Source organism: Coloeus monedula, assembly GCF_965178545.1.
Source record: "Coloeus monedula genome assembly, chromosome: 25".
Taxonomy (NCBI): domain Eukaryota; kingdom Metazoa; phylum Chordata; class Aves; order Passeriformes; family Corvidae; genus Coloeus; species Coloeus monedula.
The window spans coordinates 5178868-5195946 of record NC_138805.1 but is presented as its reverse complement, the minus strand read 5'-3'; the positions used below and the strand labels follow the sequence as shown (position 1 = coordinate 5195946).

General features: G+C 47.3%; 1 protein-coding gene across 2 annotated transcripts in view; it reads right to left on the bottom strand.

The window, feature by feature from the left end:
- Positions 1 to 241: 241 nt before the first annotated feature.
- Positions 242 to 17079, bottom strand: part of SIK2 (salt inducible kinase 2) — a 29506-nt gene continuing 12668 nt past the window's right edge. The window contains exons 5-16 of one of the 2 annotated variants that reach the window (XR_014227089.1): positions 13453 to 13577; positions 11523 to 11646; positions 11046 to 11266; positions 9952 to 10104; positions 9073 to 9237; positions 6754 to 6982; positions 5808 to 6092; positions 5444 to 5607; positions 4859 to 4975; positions 4162 to 4253; positions 2395 to 3706; positions 242 to 1197 (exon numbers count right to left, since the gene is read on the bottom strand). Coding sequence is in view for 1 of the 2 variants with exons in the window: in XM_082297089.1 (XP_082153215.1) it covers positions 3133 to 3706; positions 4162 to 4253; positions 4859 to 4975; positions 5444 to 5607; positions 5808 to 6092; positions 6754 to 6982; positions 9073 to 9237; positions 9952 to 10104; positions 11046 to 11266; positions 11523 to 11646; positions 13453 to 13577 (2249 nt within the window). In the remaining variant the exon portion in view is untranslated. Of the gene's footprint in view, positions 3707 to 4161; positions 4254 to 4858; positions 4976 to 5443; positions 5608 to 5807; positions 6093 to 6753; positions 6983 to 9072; positions 9238 to 9951; positions 10105 to 11045; positions 11267 to 11522; positions 11647 to 13452; positions 13578 to 17079 lie in introns of both variants that reach the window. The other variant, XM_082297089.1, reaches the window with a different exon arrangement.

Genomic DNA, 17079 nt, shown 5'->3' with positions numbered 1-17079 from the left:
GTTAATGAAAGTGGAAAGTGCTGTGACAATCCTGTGGCACCGAGTTTTCCAGTCTCTCCAAACTCATATTTGGCCAAAGTGGTACCAACAACCCCAAGTGTGTCAGAGCCATGGGAAACAAACCTCAGTCTAGAAAATGCAGTGTTTGCAGCAGACAGGAATTTTCTTGGTGCCTCAGAGAGAGAATAACCTGACCCTAATGAAGACAAGAGTGGCAGGTGCTGCTTTAGCTCACTAGAAATTTAAAAAATGAAATGCACGTATTCTTTATTTTGTATTAATACACTGTAACTGCTTTACAGAGTCCAGCAGATCAGTTGCATGTAAATACTACAGATGAACTTGCCAAACTGGAGCTCACAAAACTAGTGCATTTATCCCAAAGCAGAGACTAAACCCTCTAAATCCTTAAAAAAATACATTAAAGAACATACCACACACACACATATTGCACTTTTCTCCGTATGAAATTTGTACCCCATATACATCACACCAAAGTCTCTTCAAAGGAGGCTGTAGTACAAGATAATAAAGCTAATAATTACTCTAACAGTAGTGTACACAGTTCTCTAATGTTAGAACAGAACAGATTGGAACAAAAAAGCCACTTCAAAGGAGTAGGAAGTGGTGCCCAATGGATCCTCTCTGTATGAGAAGGCTTCAGAAGCCTTTTAGTCCTAATTGGCTTAAAGGAAATTACATGAAATGTTAAATATGCTTTTGGATGAGGGGAAAGAGTCAGGCTAAACTACATTAAAAAACACTGCAGCTTCCCCCTGCCCAGCACTGCAAAGCTCTAAGGAGCTCAGACTGGTTGGCACATCCTGATAAATGAATTGCAGAACTCCAGAACGGAATTATTTTTATCTTTCGAATCCTGAAACGTGCAGGATCCTGGAGCTGGATGGGGAAGGAAGTGGTTCTGGTTCTGGCAGCCACCCAGCTCCTGGAGCAGGACTGGGGCTGTCTCCAGAGTGCTGGGTGTCCTGTAGCAGCTCTCACTGCACAGATACTCACAGTCCAGAACACGTGGGTTATGCTGCGGGGCAGGCAAGGAGGAGTGAAAGGACAGGACTCTGTCTCCTCTTTGTTCCTGCCCTGTTCTGCTGCAGTTTTTGTCAGGCTGTCTCCCCTCCCTCTGTCAGTCCCTGCAGGTGTCACTGGGTTGGTGTGTTCCACTGTGCCACGGATTTCCTTCTGAAGGGAAACCACACAACAAAAACCTTTTCTTTCAGCTGTTGAAAGCAGAGCTTTCTGGCCATCTTTATCCTGTGATCCCTGTTCCTTAACTCTCCTTTGCTGCTGCTGCCTTGAGAATCCCTGTGATAGCAGAAGTAGAAGCTGAGCAATTTGGACTGAACCAGACCTGGGCCAGTGTCAGAGCAGGCTCCAGAGAACAGGAGCTGTCTCTACCTGAGCACACAGGGACCAGGTGCCTTCTGTCCCCTGTTAAACCCTTCCCCCTACACACAGAGTGGCCAAACTCCTCCTATTCCATGTTTTAATGTGGTCTTATTGCTGTAAATGCTGATTATCCGCCTCCCTGCACCCTCGGGATTTGCAGTATCAAAGACCAAACCTTCCAGCAAACTCTGGCGTGATCAGCACAGTTCCTCTCGCTCTTTGTGCTTTAATGAAGCTGCAATTGTGCTTAATGTTTGCTCAGAAAGGGCTGGCCTGGCCACTGGCCACTGGCCTGGCCTGGCCCACCATCCTTCAAGGTTAGAGACAAATCCCAGACTGGAGATCTCAGCTTCCTGCAGCTCCCTGAGCCATCCCCCTCCTGTGACTTGGATTTCATGACTGGAAAGTTCTGGAGACACAACTCCTGATGGAGCTGGAGCATCCCTTGAAATGGTTGACACATCAACAGTTTGATGCTAAAATATTGCTGTAATACTTTCAGTGTCCTATATACACGAGCCACTCAAACACTGAGAAAGTTAAACATGTCCCACACGGTGGGACGTGTGCTCTGAAGGGACTTTGGCCACAGCAAGGACATAAATAGGGTATTGTCTACTTTCTTCAGAAAAAAGCATAGAGGCTGATAAAGAACTGAAAAAGGCACAGCACTATCACTTCACAGGGGTGTTTTTTTTCTTTTTATAAGCTCATTGTTTTTTTTTTTTATCCTTAAAGTTCTAAAACCCTAAATAATTGTCCAAATATACAAAGCTCAATAAACCACCAGCAACACATACTGCAAATTCAAAACAGTTTTGTTTGCTTGTTTCTTTTTAAAATGCAACCCAGGGATCCTTTCCAGCGAGCAGAACTTCTCCAGGACAGAGCCCTCCTGCAAAAGGGGGCGATTTTAAAAGCCACCTAGGCAGATTTTATTATTTTTAGTATCATTTCCTGCAGCTCTTGCTCTCCCATGGTTCTCCTTACCTTCTGTGTCTGTTGGCTCATCCTTGATCCTCCAGAATTCCGATCCCCACCCAGAAGTCTCTCCAAACAGTCCCAGGTTTCTTTTGACAAAGTCCAGCTGTCCCTTGCTCTAGATTCCTTCAGCAGACAGTGAAGAGCTCCTTGGCAGGCTTGGGAAATCCTGTTTGGGTGCCAGCAGGAGGAAGTGGAGGCTGCCTGAGATGCTCAGGGCTGGCCATGGAGTAGTTCCCGACCAGGAGCTCAGTGGAAGTGCAACTTCCCTCGAATTCCACCTCGTGCTCCTGTTCTCCAGAGGATTTCAGTTGCCATCAGCGCAGACCCAAATCTACCCTGAATTTCAATGAAAACTATTGCTTTTATTGCCAAGAAGTATGATAAGTGTGCACTCACTCTCCTCTCTCCAAGTGAATGTTGGATGAATGCTGACAAACTCCCCAGATTTTTTTAGAAGGGGCTATTTCCTTCCTCTGAAATTCACCTTTTTTGCCTCCTTCCATGCAGACTTTGTGGGATGGAGCTGCACTCCCTGTTCTCCAGCCCCTGCCACTGGGACCAAACACCTCCTGCTTATTTTTTTTTTTTTTTTTTTTTTTTTTTTTTCCTTCCAGCCAGGTGGATTTTTAGTTCCCCTGCCAATTCAAGGCTCGAAGAACTACCATGAATTCCGGGGGTAGGAACGAAAAGAACAACCAGAAATTCACATGCTTCTCCATTTGTCCTCGCACTCGGCCCTGGCTGCTAATTCACCAGGACGTAGCCGCCGTGCTGGGGATCCACAGCCTCCATCATCTCACAGTCGAAGAGTCCGGGCAGTTCTGAGAGGGCCAGGGGGTCGTAGCTGGGCTGAGCCTCCGCGGAGGCCGAGCTGCTCTGGCTCTCGGGCACTGCCCCGCTGCTCTGGGGGAGGTGGCACTGCTCAGCTGAGGGGACAGCAGGCACGTCACAAGTCTGATAGGGGAACTGGAGGGGCTGTGCTGGCTGGGGCTGCCCCGGGGGTGAGAGCCGTGAGGGGCTGGGGGGCAGCGGCTCCAGCTGCACCTTCGGGTACTGCCTGAGGAAGGGCTCGAAGTGCATCTGCCCCGAGGAGGGCTCCAGCACGGGGCTCAGGGGCTGCTGCAGGCTGAACTGGGCTGGCTGCTGCTGCTGCTGCTGCTGCTGCTGGGGCTGGGGCTGCTGCTGGGGCTGCGGCTCCTCCGGGCAGGGCAGGGGCAGCGGGCTGGCCCGGGGGTACGAGCTCTCGGCTATCTGCATCTGGTTAAAGTAGGCCTGCAGCTGGGACTGCTTCTGCAGGAACAGCCTCTTCTGGTGCAGCCTGCATGCAGGACAGAAAAACAGTTATTTCTGGTCATTTGGACTCGAAAAGGGTCACTCACACTGCTCCCAGTACACTGGGAAATCCCTGGGCAATCCTGCTCATTAACCGTTGCAGCACATCAAAGTTATCACCTTCCAGTGTTATTACAGATCTCCTTTGATAACCCTTTTTATCAATTTTTTAAGCTAACCCCATGCACTGTTTAATTCAGTTTGTTAAGAATGAGATGCATTTTGTTTGTATTTTAAAGCCTCATGTTCGCTGCTCTGGGGAATTTGGGAGCTGAAGATCAGGCAGAGAAATTCGTAAACACGTGGCAGGACTTGTTCTTGCTTTTAAAAGAAGTTTTGAAGTGAAGCTTTCCTTTTTCAGATAATTTCTTAATGGATAAAGAGAGTTCCAGTTCTTTACTCTTGAGAGTAACTTTTCTGCATAGTTTGGAAGATTCTCACCTGTGCTCCTGGAGCTGCTGTTCCAGACTCCGGGGCAGTTCTTTGCAGTAGAGCGGGCACGTGTTCTGAGCTTTTGAGAGCAGAGTGGGCTTCTGCAAGGAAAGCAGAGCTGGTTTAAATGGCTTTTGATTTAATGCATTAGTCCAGAAAGCAAGAGAAAGATTTTCTACCCCTGTAACTGCTCTGCTGTCCACAGACCCACTCTCTAAACCCATAAAAACTGCTGCCCATTGGCTTCTAACCCTTAGAAAATACTTTTGCAGGAGAGATTGTACCATAAAAAAATCCATGGAAAGCTTTCTTCCCAAGTGGAAGAAGCTGCAAGCTGGAAAAGTGGGGGGAAAAAAAGTTTTCTATAAACTAAAGCTGTGGGAAAATGGCTTTGAAATAAAGGAGGCGTGGAAGAGGAAGGCCCAGGGGGTTAAGAAGTGGCTGCTCAGATGCTGATGCAAACCTTTATGGGGTGTTACAGCAATAGTCTGTATCCAGCAGCAATTATTAAACACTGCCAGAGGAGGGAACAGCAAGAATGCACTTTTTGCATCATCAGGGTCAGTGCCTGACATCAGAAAAACATGGTGCAATTCCCAGTTGAGCTGTTCTCTGCTCCTTTATCCTCTGAGTGCTTTTGCTGGGCACCAGGATCCCAAAGCTGCTGTGCTGTGCTGTTCAGTGCAGGGAGGCAGGGCAGGGGTACCTGCAGCCTGTGTTTCAGGTACTGCGTCTCCAGGCTCGGCCTTCGGGATAACAACGGGGGGTGGGCACCATTGGGGAAAGCAGATGGAGCTTCCTGCTGCTGCTGAGAGCCTTCCTCCTGCAGAGGGAAGAGGAACAAGCTGCATGTGCACAAGAGGCTTTCTTACCCCTTTCTTTAAGGATTTCCCCTGCCAGAGGTTCTGTGGTTGCTGTGTTCCTGTTCCACTTGAAACAACTCACTGGGAGCTATTGAATATTTCACTCTGCAAATCTGGCTGTTATCCCTTCTTGCAGTTATACCAGGCCACGTCCACCAAGGAAAGCAAAGGTGTTACTGGCCTCTGCTAAATCCAAAACATCCTTCAGATTGAAAGCAATAACTTTGTTGGGTGTGGAAGGATGACAGAGCCACTCACTGACAGCACGAGGATGGGCAAAGGCTGCCAATTCTCCAGTCTGGGGAAGGCAGAAAGGAGAATAGGGAATTTAATCTGTCAATTAGCTCTTCTCAGACCTCCACACCACCTCATCCTCTCCTGATCTGCCCCGAAGTATTAAGCTGGAGCTTGATTTCTGCTTTAAGTACCTGTGCAGGGCTGTTAATGAGGTCCTGCAGCTGGGTGGCAGCTGATGTCAGGGAAGGTTCTTCCTCTGATCCCATCTGTTCGTACAGCAGCTGGACTTTGTTCAGCTCCAGGATTCCTTTGGTTCGTGCCAGGTTCTGGAGGTGCTGCCTAAATGCTACAATTCCTGGAGAGGAGTGGAGCAAAAACCCCTCGTCAGAAAAAAAAACCCCATTTTCTGTCTGGCGCGGGCAGTGTGAGATAAGCTGGGTGATAACCGAGCCACAGCGGGGCTGCTGTGCAGGGAGGGCATTTCCTGCTGTGTCTGGGGATCATGATTATTCCAACAGGTTATGAACACAGCAGTTACTGATGCAGAGGGGTTACCTTGGGTCAGGGAGGTGTCGGAGGCTCTGCGTCCCTCGCGGAAGCTGACGGGGGAGCGGTTGTGGGCCTCTCGTTTTTGGGAGCTCAGGGCCTGCATGGCCGGGTTGGCAGGCCTGAGCCCGATGAAAGGGGGGGTCACCCGGGGGGCCTGGTGGTTGTTCAGCACCATTTCCTTCAAGGAAGGGGTCTCTCCCAGGAATTTGAGATCCCTCTGGATGGATCCCATGTCGTACTCAGAGTCGATGCTGCCCAGGGAGGAGTTCTCATCCAAGGAATAGACTTTGCCTGTGACAAAAAAAACCCCAAAAGCCAGGATAAAAGGGAAGTGCAGTGGGAATCAGTGCCACTGACTCGAGCTACTCCTGTCAACAGTGGCCATCTCAGAGTGAACAGCCAAAAAAATCAAGTTTGATAAAGGAATTGTCAAGTAAAACTTGCACTACAGTAGTGGGGATCTGCTACTGGTTTTTGCAGGATTTTGCAGCAATCAGACACTTTGCAGGTGTTCACCGGCGTGTCTGGGAAGTGTTTAGGGTTTTTTTATCTCACAGATAATCCTGACAAAACTGTAGCCTGAAAGGTTTAGGCACCTCCCTGCTTTTGGAGCCCAGAGGGTTTTATTTCCCCACCGTTCTCCACCAGCTCATCTTTAGGGGGTGAATGATTTGGGGACATTTAGTTGAAAAAGCAGCCAGTTTGCCAGATCTCCCAGTTGCTGCTGGGGTTGTACATGAGTTCAGCCAGCTGTACATTTGCTGCTTTGATTTTACACTGTCTCTACAGCAGCTTTTGGGGTGTTTTGTGGTTTTTTCCCTTTGGCTTTTCCAGCAAATACAAACTGTCTCAAACTCATCACTGTAAAACCTCCTGTTTTCCATCACTAGCTAATTAGAGTGAGTGCTGAGGGAGAAGATGAGCTGTGAGATGTCCTTGCTGAGCTCTGTACCTGTGCCTGGCACCATCACCAGCTGGTTGGTGACCTCTGCCAGGGTGTGACGCCGCTTTCCCCCTCGAGCTGCCTGCAGGGCAGCGAAGGCCTGGGCTGGGTCCTCCTCTGCCTCTCCTTCTGTCTCTATTCCTTCATCAATTGAGGTTTCCATCATGCTGGAGGGCAGGGATTGGCATCCTTTCCTCATCACCACGGGGGGCACGGGGTCCAGCAGGCAGCCGTTCACCTGGGAGGCAAAGGGACAGGGGACAGCTTTGTTTTGGGCCCAGCTTTGTTCTGTGCCCAAAGAATCGCCCCCAAAAGCAGGAAATCCCTGGTCTGAAGGCATTTGGGATCTTTACTGAGTTTAAGGCTTGTTTGTCATGTACAATTCTTAATTTCCCCCTTGCATTCCCTTAACATTCAATTCCCTAAACCTAAATATTCTTATTCCCACAGTTCTGTGTTCTCCAAGGTTTTTTTTTTTTTAATTTTGAGTTATTAAAAACTTTGCCAGCTTAGTCACAAGTATAAAATATTTCTGGAATGTCCAATACTGCTGTTCCCCCCTTCCCATACCTGCTGTGCTCATTTATCATGCTCAGATAAACACCACAAAAAAACCCCCCAGCCTTGTATTTCAGCCTTGCAGGGCCGTGCTCAGGAGTAACTCCATAAATGCACCCTTTCCCAGCACAAGTCCACTTGATTGATGTTGTTCCCCTGCAAACATAGGTTGCCTGGAGAAGCTGTGGAATCTCCCTCCTTGGATTTACCCAGCTTGATAAAGCCCTGAGCAGCCTCCCACAGCTTTAAGTCAGACTTTTGAGGCACTTCTCCAGCCTAAACTGCTCCTAGGATTTTCATCCTGGTTTTATTCTCCAGGCCAGTTTGCCATGGATCCTCCTGCACTGTAACTGATTCTTTGCCATATAAAATTATTTATTTTAGGCGAAAAACCCCCCCTAAATATTCCTGTGTCCTGCAGCTTTGGAGGCTCTGTAGTGTAATTACTGTCCTGCTGCATGAATAGGACCACACTGGGCAAAATATGGATGAAACAACACAATCCTTCAGCACAAAACCTGGCACTGCTGCAGCTGATTCTGTGTAAAGCCATTTCATGTGAGCCATTCCTGAATTCTCCTCCAAGTTCTTTGGTATTTTGAAAAGAAAGGGTGTGGAAAAGAGGCTTCACTGCATTGACAGCAGCTCTTAACAAATGGTCCTGATGCAGACTATAAGGTAGGAAAGTATTTAAAGCAGCATTGAGAAACAGCTATAAATAGTTTAAACACCAGGCAAGTGATGATTCCTGCACGGGGAAACTCTGGGTCTGCTGCCTCTGTTTTGATTTCGTGGATTTTACCTCTAAATTGAATTTCTTACACACCTTCCTTTCCATTTGTGACTTTTCCACTCAAATGCCTCACCCTGATCTGGCAGAAAAGAAGAACCAATCCCACATCGGCTCCTTGCAGTTTTCCAGGGATCAGAGCCTGGAAGTCTTTAGTGGACATGTCCTACAAAAATTAAGGCCCTGAATATTCCTAAGTGAGCTCAGACTTGACACCTCACTGCTGTCACCAGCTGTTGACCTACCCTGGCCAAACTGCACCTATAAAGCAAAAGGGGGATGCAAAATAAAGCTTGAAATGTTAATTTTTAAGTGCCTTTGAACTGCTTTGTGCTTTGCAGCTGCCAGAGACCACACAAGGAGCTGGTGCTGAGAACCAGGGCCACACTCTTGGTGTTGGGAACAAACCAGGGAGCAATAAACCCTTCACACTGGCAGGCAGGAAATCAAACCCCAGCAGGCAGGATAAATATGCTGAAATTCAAGTTAGAACGTGGTGGAATGTGAGAGAGAGAACAACAGAAGTTTTATGAGAGTAACATACTTCTAAATGTAATTATTTTAGGCTATTTTCCCTTCTAATTGCTGACTCCAGATCAGGCTGGAGCTCCCTCTGGACACTTCAGCTGCATCCATGACCCTTCTGTGTAAGAAGGAGGAGTCTTCAGGGCTCTTGAAAATAAGTTTGAGAAGAACAAGGGCAAGACACCCACTTTTCTGGGGGTCTTGTCCCTTTCCAAAAGCAGTGTGGTGAGAATGGAATGTAAGCAAAGAACAGGAGGCAGAGGAATGATGAAAAAAGACCCAGCTGTGGAGAGTTACAGGGAAAAAGAATGTGGAATACCTACAACTCTTGATGCTTAAATACTTGAGTTTCAGGAAGCAGTGCTGTGCTTTTAAAAGACAAATAGATTTTTTAGCTGTAATGACTTCTGGAAAAAAAAACCCCAACAAATAATAGTGTGATTAAAAAGCTGTACCTTTGGTGTCTCAACCCTTTCCTCCTCCATAAACGCTGCCTCTCCCTGGCAGCTGGAAGGAGGGAAGGAAAAGGCTTCTGCTCCTGAGGCCGAGGGGAGACCTGGAGACTGCAGCAGCCTTGGATTTTGGGAATGCAGGTTCACCGAGGGGACCACAGCTTGTGCCTGAAAAACAGAATTTAACAACTCCAAAACTGGAGTGATTTTAGGTAGGGAGCAACATCCCAAGTCACAAATGGAACAATGTGTAGCCCACCACTGCCCGAGCAGAAGTGCAAGATTTATTTCTTGGTTCAGGATGAAGAACATTCTTAGCCTTTAAACTATTAATAAAACAACATTACCAGCCCCAAAATACACAGGCAAACCCCAAATGTCATTAAGCTCAGTAGTTACTGAAGCTGACTTATCCCCAGCAGCACAGACAGAGTTTAGGGCTTTTTGATGCTCTAAAATTCCTTTTTATATTCAATGCAAACCCCCTGAATGTTACCAGGGGGCTCAGGACTGGTTTCAATGACTTTTTTAGGAAATTAGGAAAACAGGGCTATTTAAAGGTTTTTAACCTTTATTTCTGGGAGTGCAGTATCCACAGCACTGGCCAAAAGGGAACAATCAGAAGAGTTGCGGTGCCACCAGGTGTGAAAACAAATTATCCTTGGGACAACTGCGAGGTTGTAACTGAGGGAGAAGTGGGAACTTCAGCTGGGAGACGAGCTGAGGTTAAAACCGGAGCTCCCCACCAGAGCCAAACCCACTCCTTGCATTTTGTGCTTCAGGATGAAACTACACCAGCCAGCGAGGCACTGCAGGTGGAATGGAGAGATTTTGGAGGAGGAGGAGGCTGAGCAAGGCTGGGAGGGCAGCAGGGAGCCTCACCTTGGCCACGGTCTGCTCGGCGATGGTGCTGGGCCGGCGCTGCCGCGCGTCCACGCGCTGCTCCACGGGAAAGCTGCTCCGGTGCGACTTGAGCCTCTCCACCAGCAGGTAATAGATGGCAGCAAAGTGGTTGTAGCTCTTGTTCTGCAGGGACTGGGAAAGAGAAGCACAGCAAGTGTGGCAGCAGCCAGGTGGGTGTTGGGTTTTTTGTGTTCTGCCACGAAAAAGAGGGAATTTGGGGGGGGGGGGGGGGTTAGGAGGTGGTGGGGAAGGCAAACGCTGTTCTGGGCTGAGAAGGGTTCAAAGCAGAGTGGCAGGGACAGGAAAACATCAATCCTAGATCTGCAGTGAGCTCCCAGATAGATGGGGCACTCACAGATACCATTCTGAACCTGCAGAAGGCACTGAGCTCCCATCCCAAAGGCAGTTATCCTGTTAATTCCACAGGGAACCCTGGCATTTATGTCTGGTGAGAATGGCTTAGGATAGGGCAGACACATCAGCTACTCTCTGCTTTCACGCTCCTGTTTGAATTTTCTTTGACCACCCTCTTAAAAACTCAAAATGAATTTACTTTCTAATTTGCCCTCGTCTCTCTCCAGCTGCCAAGTTAATGATTTATCCAACCCCACTCAGGAGTGTCTTTCACCCCCATTTGAGGTGTGTTTCACCCCCATTTGAAGTGTTTTATCCCCATTTGAGGTGTGTTTTACCCCCATTTGAGGTGTGTTTCACCCCCATTTGAGGTGTGTTTCATCCCCATTTGAGGTGTGTTTTATCCCCATTTGAGGTGTGTTTTATCCCCATTTGAGGTGTGTTTTATCCCCATTTGAGGTGTGTTTTATCCCCCTTTGGGTGTGTTTTACCCCCATTTGGATGTGTTTTACCCCCATTTGGATGTGTTTTAGCCCCATTTGGATGTGTTTCAGCCCCATTTGAGGTGTTTTATCCCCATTTGAGGTGTGTTTTACCCCCATTTGGGTGTGTTTCACCCCCATCTGGGTGTGTTTATCCCCATTTGGGTGTGTTTCACCCCCATCTGGGTGTGTTTTATCCCCATTTGAGGTGTTTTACCCCCATTTGAGGTGTTTTACCTCCACAGTTTTCTGCTGGTCTATGCCCAGGCTGTGCATCAGCCTCAGGACCTGCTCGTTGTACTCGCCGAGGGAGGGCTCGTTCTCCTCTCCTGGTGGGTAGAGGATTGGCCTCTGGGCAGGAACCTCCACCAGCATCCACTTGTGCTCCTTGATCTGAGCAATGGTCAAACGTTTGGATGGGTCCAGGACCAACATTCTTCTGATCAGGTGCTCACACTCTGGTGGGAGGAAAAAAAAAGAGAATTATAAACTTGCCCAGTGTTACCTGAGACTCACCAGCCCAGAACTGCCTCACTGCAGCTAAAAATCCCTCAAAAACAAGATTAAAAATCACATTTAGAAGGAGAAAAGCCTAAATTCTTCAAATACAAGGCATGGCCAACAGTGCTGTTCCCCCTGCACATCTCCTGCCCCCCAGATTATCCCAGATTTTACTCAAACCACCCCAAGAGAGTAAAACCACAGCACTGTTACCTTCTGACATGAAATAAGGGATCCTGAACCTCCCCTCCAGGACTCGCTGCCTCAGGATGGGCAGGGTGGGTCCATCAAAGGGCAGCGCTCCACACACCAGGACATAGAGCACCACCCCCATGCTCTGTGGGGAGAAAAAGGGAATTTTCAGTTCCATTCCCAAGCTCCCAGCAGTGTCTCTAGAGGGTGGCAAGCCAAGCCCTGCCACAGAAATAACTGTGTTCTGCAGAAAAAGGGAATTTAGAGGAAAAGGAAGCAGCTGCACACGGGTGACTGAGTGGTACCTGAGAAGTGAACCCCAACTTCAGCTGAGAATTCAGGGTATTTTTATTAATCTCAGCGTTGCCCAGACAAAAGCAAACCTCAAGCAACAGCCACTCAGTGTGAAAAACTGTAATATTTTATATTTAGAGCCTGTGGGGAAGAGTTTCTGTGACCAGCCAGCTTGAGGGGATCATTTAACGTGAGCAAAAGGGGACAAAATGGGCAAGAGCTCTGCTCCAATTGCTTATCCCTGGAAGGATGGAAGTGAATTGGCACTGGAATATTCTTGTCAAAAAAATAACAGTGCCACAGCACATGAGAGAACCACATCAGCCTGGCACAGCACTGGGTTTCCAAAGGGGAAAAAAAGCAGGTGTTGACCTCAAAACTTTGTAAAAACACAAGAGATTTTACAATTAAATAGAGATTTTTAAAACAAACCCCTGCCAAAAACAGAACTGCAGATTGCTGCAAGCTCAGCACCTTCACAGAACCCTTAACTCAGAAGTGAAGACGATTTTATTTTAAATATGAACACCTTCTCTGTGGGCAGACAGATCCTGTTAATGATTTAGGACCTTATATATTTAAGGAATATTTACCAAAGTTCAGGGATTCCCTTCTGACGTCCACAGAGTCACCTGGCTGACGTCTGCTCTGTGTTTATCAGTCCCCAAAGGTCCAGGAAGGCTGGAGCCTCTTTAAAGCCAGTATTTATTGTGTGCTTATGTACACACAATCAGCCCACGGCCAAATAAATGTGTGTAAAAGCACGGTTTTTATTTGTTTGATTAAAAACTTCACCAAGTTGTTATTTGGGAAGGCAATTTGGATGAATTTAAATTAACTGAGCAGCCCAAAGGTGGCTTTCCATGATCTGCCCTGGCTAAAAAGTCAGTGCCTGGGTGATGCTGTGTGCAGTGTTCTCCAGGCTGCCAAATCATCCTGTCTCTGGTTGCTTTAAGATGTGAATCAAAAAAGTTAACATAAAATCAGAAAATTAAAGTAAAACCCCCCAAAACCCCAAATAAAAGCAAAGCAGGAATGAAAAGCAGGCTCTGAAGGGTGCACAAAATTTCTGCAGTTCCTTTTAGTCCCTTTCCTACTACATCAGAGCAGGGAGTGCCCTCTCTCCCCTCCTCATTTGGAATAATGCACACGGAGACACCAACTCCACCCCAGGCAGCTGCTGCTGGAGGGTTTTGGGGCACAAACGAGCTCATTTCCAGCTCCAAGATCAAAGCAGAGCAGTCCCCTCTCTCCTGGGTGTCTGGGCTTCAGAACCCCTTTAACCTCGTCAAGGTTCAATTCCCACTTAGCCCAGAAAACACTAAAAGGCACTGGAAAAAAGCCAATTTCACTCATCCAGCCAGGGAGCTTCTGGAGGAGGGTTTTCCCCTCTGACATCCACCTGCAGTGCACATTTAGCAGCCACCTGGACAGGCAACCCCAATTCCATTCAGAGTTAAGCAGCATTTTAGGACACTCAAGAAATAAACCTGAAGAGGAACAACTTGTCTGCAGCTTAAAAAGAAAATCCAATATTGCAGACCCACAGCTTAAGAAAAATCGAAGATTCCGAATCTGCAGCTCAAGAACGACCAAAGATTCGTTCCAGCTTCCCAAAAGTTGACTGGAATGCAATTAAAAGAAAGGAGAATGGTACCCAAATGTCCAGCTGGGGTCCCTCATACTGCTGGCCTTCAAAGACTTCTGGGGCTGCGTAGGGGGGGCTCCCACACCACGTTGTCAGAGGCTCCCCGCTCTTATAGAAATTCCCAAAGCCAAAGTCTGTGGGAAAAAAATCAATGGAAAAGTCACTCCAAGCTTCCACTGCACCACAAAGAATAATTACATGCATTTCCTAAGCCTGAAAGCCCACTTTGATTCCATCCCAAATCCTTTTGTGGGGACTCCCACTGAAAATATTGGGATGCTGGATGTCCTCTACTGCGGTTTTCCTATTGTGGAATTATTAAAACCCAGCAAAACCTTCACAACCCGGAGGAGTTGTGAGTAAACTTGTACCAGTTTATAAACAGCCATCATTAAAATTCAACAAACTGACAGTCATAGCAGATAAATGAGATTGTTGACTTGCCAAGAGATAATCTGAGATTTCAGGTGCTCTCTAGCCTTGAATACACAATAAATTTTGACAAGCTTTGGAGCTGGGAGGAAGGAGCTGTGCCAAGAGCAACAGGCATGGGAAAACGAGGGGACTTTTACTGGGAAGGACACTGCTACTGGGATTGTCTGCAGCCCTTGGAATTACCAGTCCATAAATAAAAACCCATGCTTTTAAATACTTCTTTTTATGGTTTAATACATGACCAGCTGTGGTCTGATATTAATCAGAATTTTTATAACCCAGTGGTGAAAAGCAAAAGCAGCGTGCTTGGAGTGAGCCAGAGCCTGGTGCTGCTGTGACAAACAGGACTCAGGCTGTTGATTCAGCTCCCAATGCCTCCCAGGGATGCTGTGAATGCTGATCAGCAGATAGCAAAGCTGATAAGCGCCCTGGTTATCACAGGCTCTGCTGAACCACCGGTTGTGTCAGCTGTGCTGCTCAGAGGAGCCAGAAAACCATGAGAGAACCCTTGGAATCAAAGCAACGAAGAGAGATTCAACAAGGACTCCAAAAAAAGTCACCCTGGAGTTGGTTTAGAGCAGCAGCCTGGGACTGAAGGCGCCTGCTGCCACCGAGCTCAGTGGGAAAGGAGTGGGGGTTGCTTTCCTAGCAGGAGCTCCAGCAGCCCTTTAATGGAATTCTACCTGCAAGATCACTCAGAAATGAAGCAGTTTTGGGAACACCAGGAGTGCAGAGGGTTTTGGAACAGAGAACGAACATATTTTGCTGTAAGAAAACATCTCACACTCCCCTAATTCCCTGATACGTGTGGAACCCTCCATCTCTGAGAGCCCTGTTTGGGATCAGGGTCAGCAAACCCGATACCCAGCCCCGCAGGGTGAACTTTTGGGACCTGGCCACCATCAAAGGGACCCCGCTGGCTGGGAGCAGCCAGGCTGGGTGCCAGGGCTCTGGGTGAAGGTCAGGAGGCACCAGAGCCCAGAGCGTCACAGCAGAGCCCTGACGGGCAGGGACGGTTACGCCACAGCCCGGGGACGTCACCGAGCCCCAGGGCTGCCAAGGCCAAGGCCGGCTCAGATTCCAAACTTATCCAGGAGCCACGGGATAGAACATCCCTGCTGCCCTTCCTCCCTCATCCTCCTGCAGCTCTGAAACAGCTTCAGCTGTTTAGTAACACAGGGGGGACAACAAAATCTAACCCAGCACTCTGTAATCCCCCCACCACTCTGTGTCACCTTCTTCCCCTTTTTCCTTTTTTTTCCCCTATCACAGCCAGACTGCTGTTGTGAATTTTTTTATTATTATTATTCTCTTTGAGAAGACTTTTATTCACACAGAATTGGCTTGGCAACCGTGACAATGCTTCGGGAGACACGGAGCGATCCCTCCTCTCCAGAAGCATTTTGCCACTCCGTGTAGGTGTTGTTCAATCTGATTTCTCCCCTCACTTATCTTGGATTTGTCAGGTTTTCAACATCCTCGTAGTGCTGCAGATAAACATCAGGTTTTTATCTCTGAACTGCAGCTCTTACTCGGGTGCCACCCTCATAAATCTTCCTATCAGATTCACAAGTACAAGAACATTTATTTGTAAGCACAGCTAAAGAAAGCGTGACCTGCTTGGGAACACAAGGATTTCCAAATCCTAAAAAAGTGAAATTCTCTGCCCATCCAGACTGGGATTTAAAGTTACCTCTTTGGTGATTTCTTCAAAAAGACACATGAAGAAATCTGAGCAGCAAAAGGAACAGAGCCAATATAAGAGAAGCCTCAGGTTTATGTTTTCATTACCGTCACAGGATTCATCTCACAACACATAATGGTTTTATTTATGGTCACCAAAAGGACCTCAAGAGCAAGGACATCCTGGAGCTGATCCTGGCCTCTGCTCCCTCTCTGAGCAAGAGAACTGCAGAACTTGCAGTGCTTAACTGGGTGGAAGAGCAGCTCTTGGCTGGCATCTGATGGTCTTGTGACAGCACAGACGATTGAGCTTTATTAGGGAAATTCATGAATGAAAGGGCTGTGAATTGCTACCAGAAGGAGCAGCCAAGGAGGCACAGACACAGCAAGTGGGAATTCCTCACCAGTCCCTGTGCCTGGGGTACCAGCATTTACACCTGGAAAATGACTTCCCCATTCTGCCTTTGACCTGCACTTCTAAAACTCCAATTCTTCCCTTTTTTATGACCGATGAAACACGAGAACCCTTCAGCTCTGAATTTCAGCAAGCATTGACAACACAAAACACTGCCAAATATCTCCTGACTGGCACTGGGCTTTTTCACGTAATACAGGAATTAAAACCAGTGTTCTGTATGTCAGTAACTGGCTCTCACCTTTAAAAATCCAGTTCTGTTCTGTTTTGGACAAAATCATTCCCTGTCTGGGGAGATCAGCATTATTTGTTGGGGTACACAACTTCTTGTGGTCACCCCTTTTTGTTTCCATTATGCTCCCCACACAAATGGCTGTTATAAACAATTTCTAAGCACTCCAGCATGGATAGCATCCATGAAAACCCTTTCAAAGAAAAAATTCAGGATTTAGACATGATCCTGGATGCTCGGTCCATGGGGCTTCCTCAATTTTTAACTACTGCACTGTCAGTTGAGTTGTCCCACTTTCTGGAGTGGCCAGGATTCAGTTAAGCACAAAACAATCATGAGTCTCTCATTCTCTCTCTTCCCCCTTCCACCTTGTTCCTACTTTGCCATTGCTGGTGTGCCACAGCCATTCTGGATCCAAAGTGGTCATTTTTAACCCAAAAACGTCTCATTCCAGAGGAAACACCACTGATGTTCAAGGGAAAAATATGCCAGCCCTCTGAAAAAAAAAACCAAACAACAAACATATGCCAGCCACAGAATTCTAAAAGGACTGAAATTGGGCTCATTACCAGAGCACTGAGATTATATAATGGAGTGATCTTCTTAACATTTGCCTGAATCTGCACGTTTAAAAAACAAAAAAAGAAACAAAAAAAGCACCATCATTTGCAGCATTGTGTTCAGTTGAATAAACTCGGTGTTCGTGCAATCTGCAAATATTGGCTCTCCACAGTTGTGGTATTTGGTTTCTCAATCTCATTACCCCCTTTAGAATAATCTCGAATTTCGAAGGTGTCATTTTTTTGCACGGCAATGGAATCTGTTTTCCCGGTAAAAATGGAAACAGGCTGAGATTTCAGCCCCGTTTGCA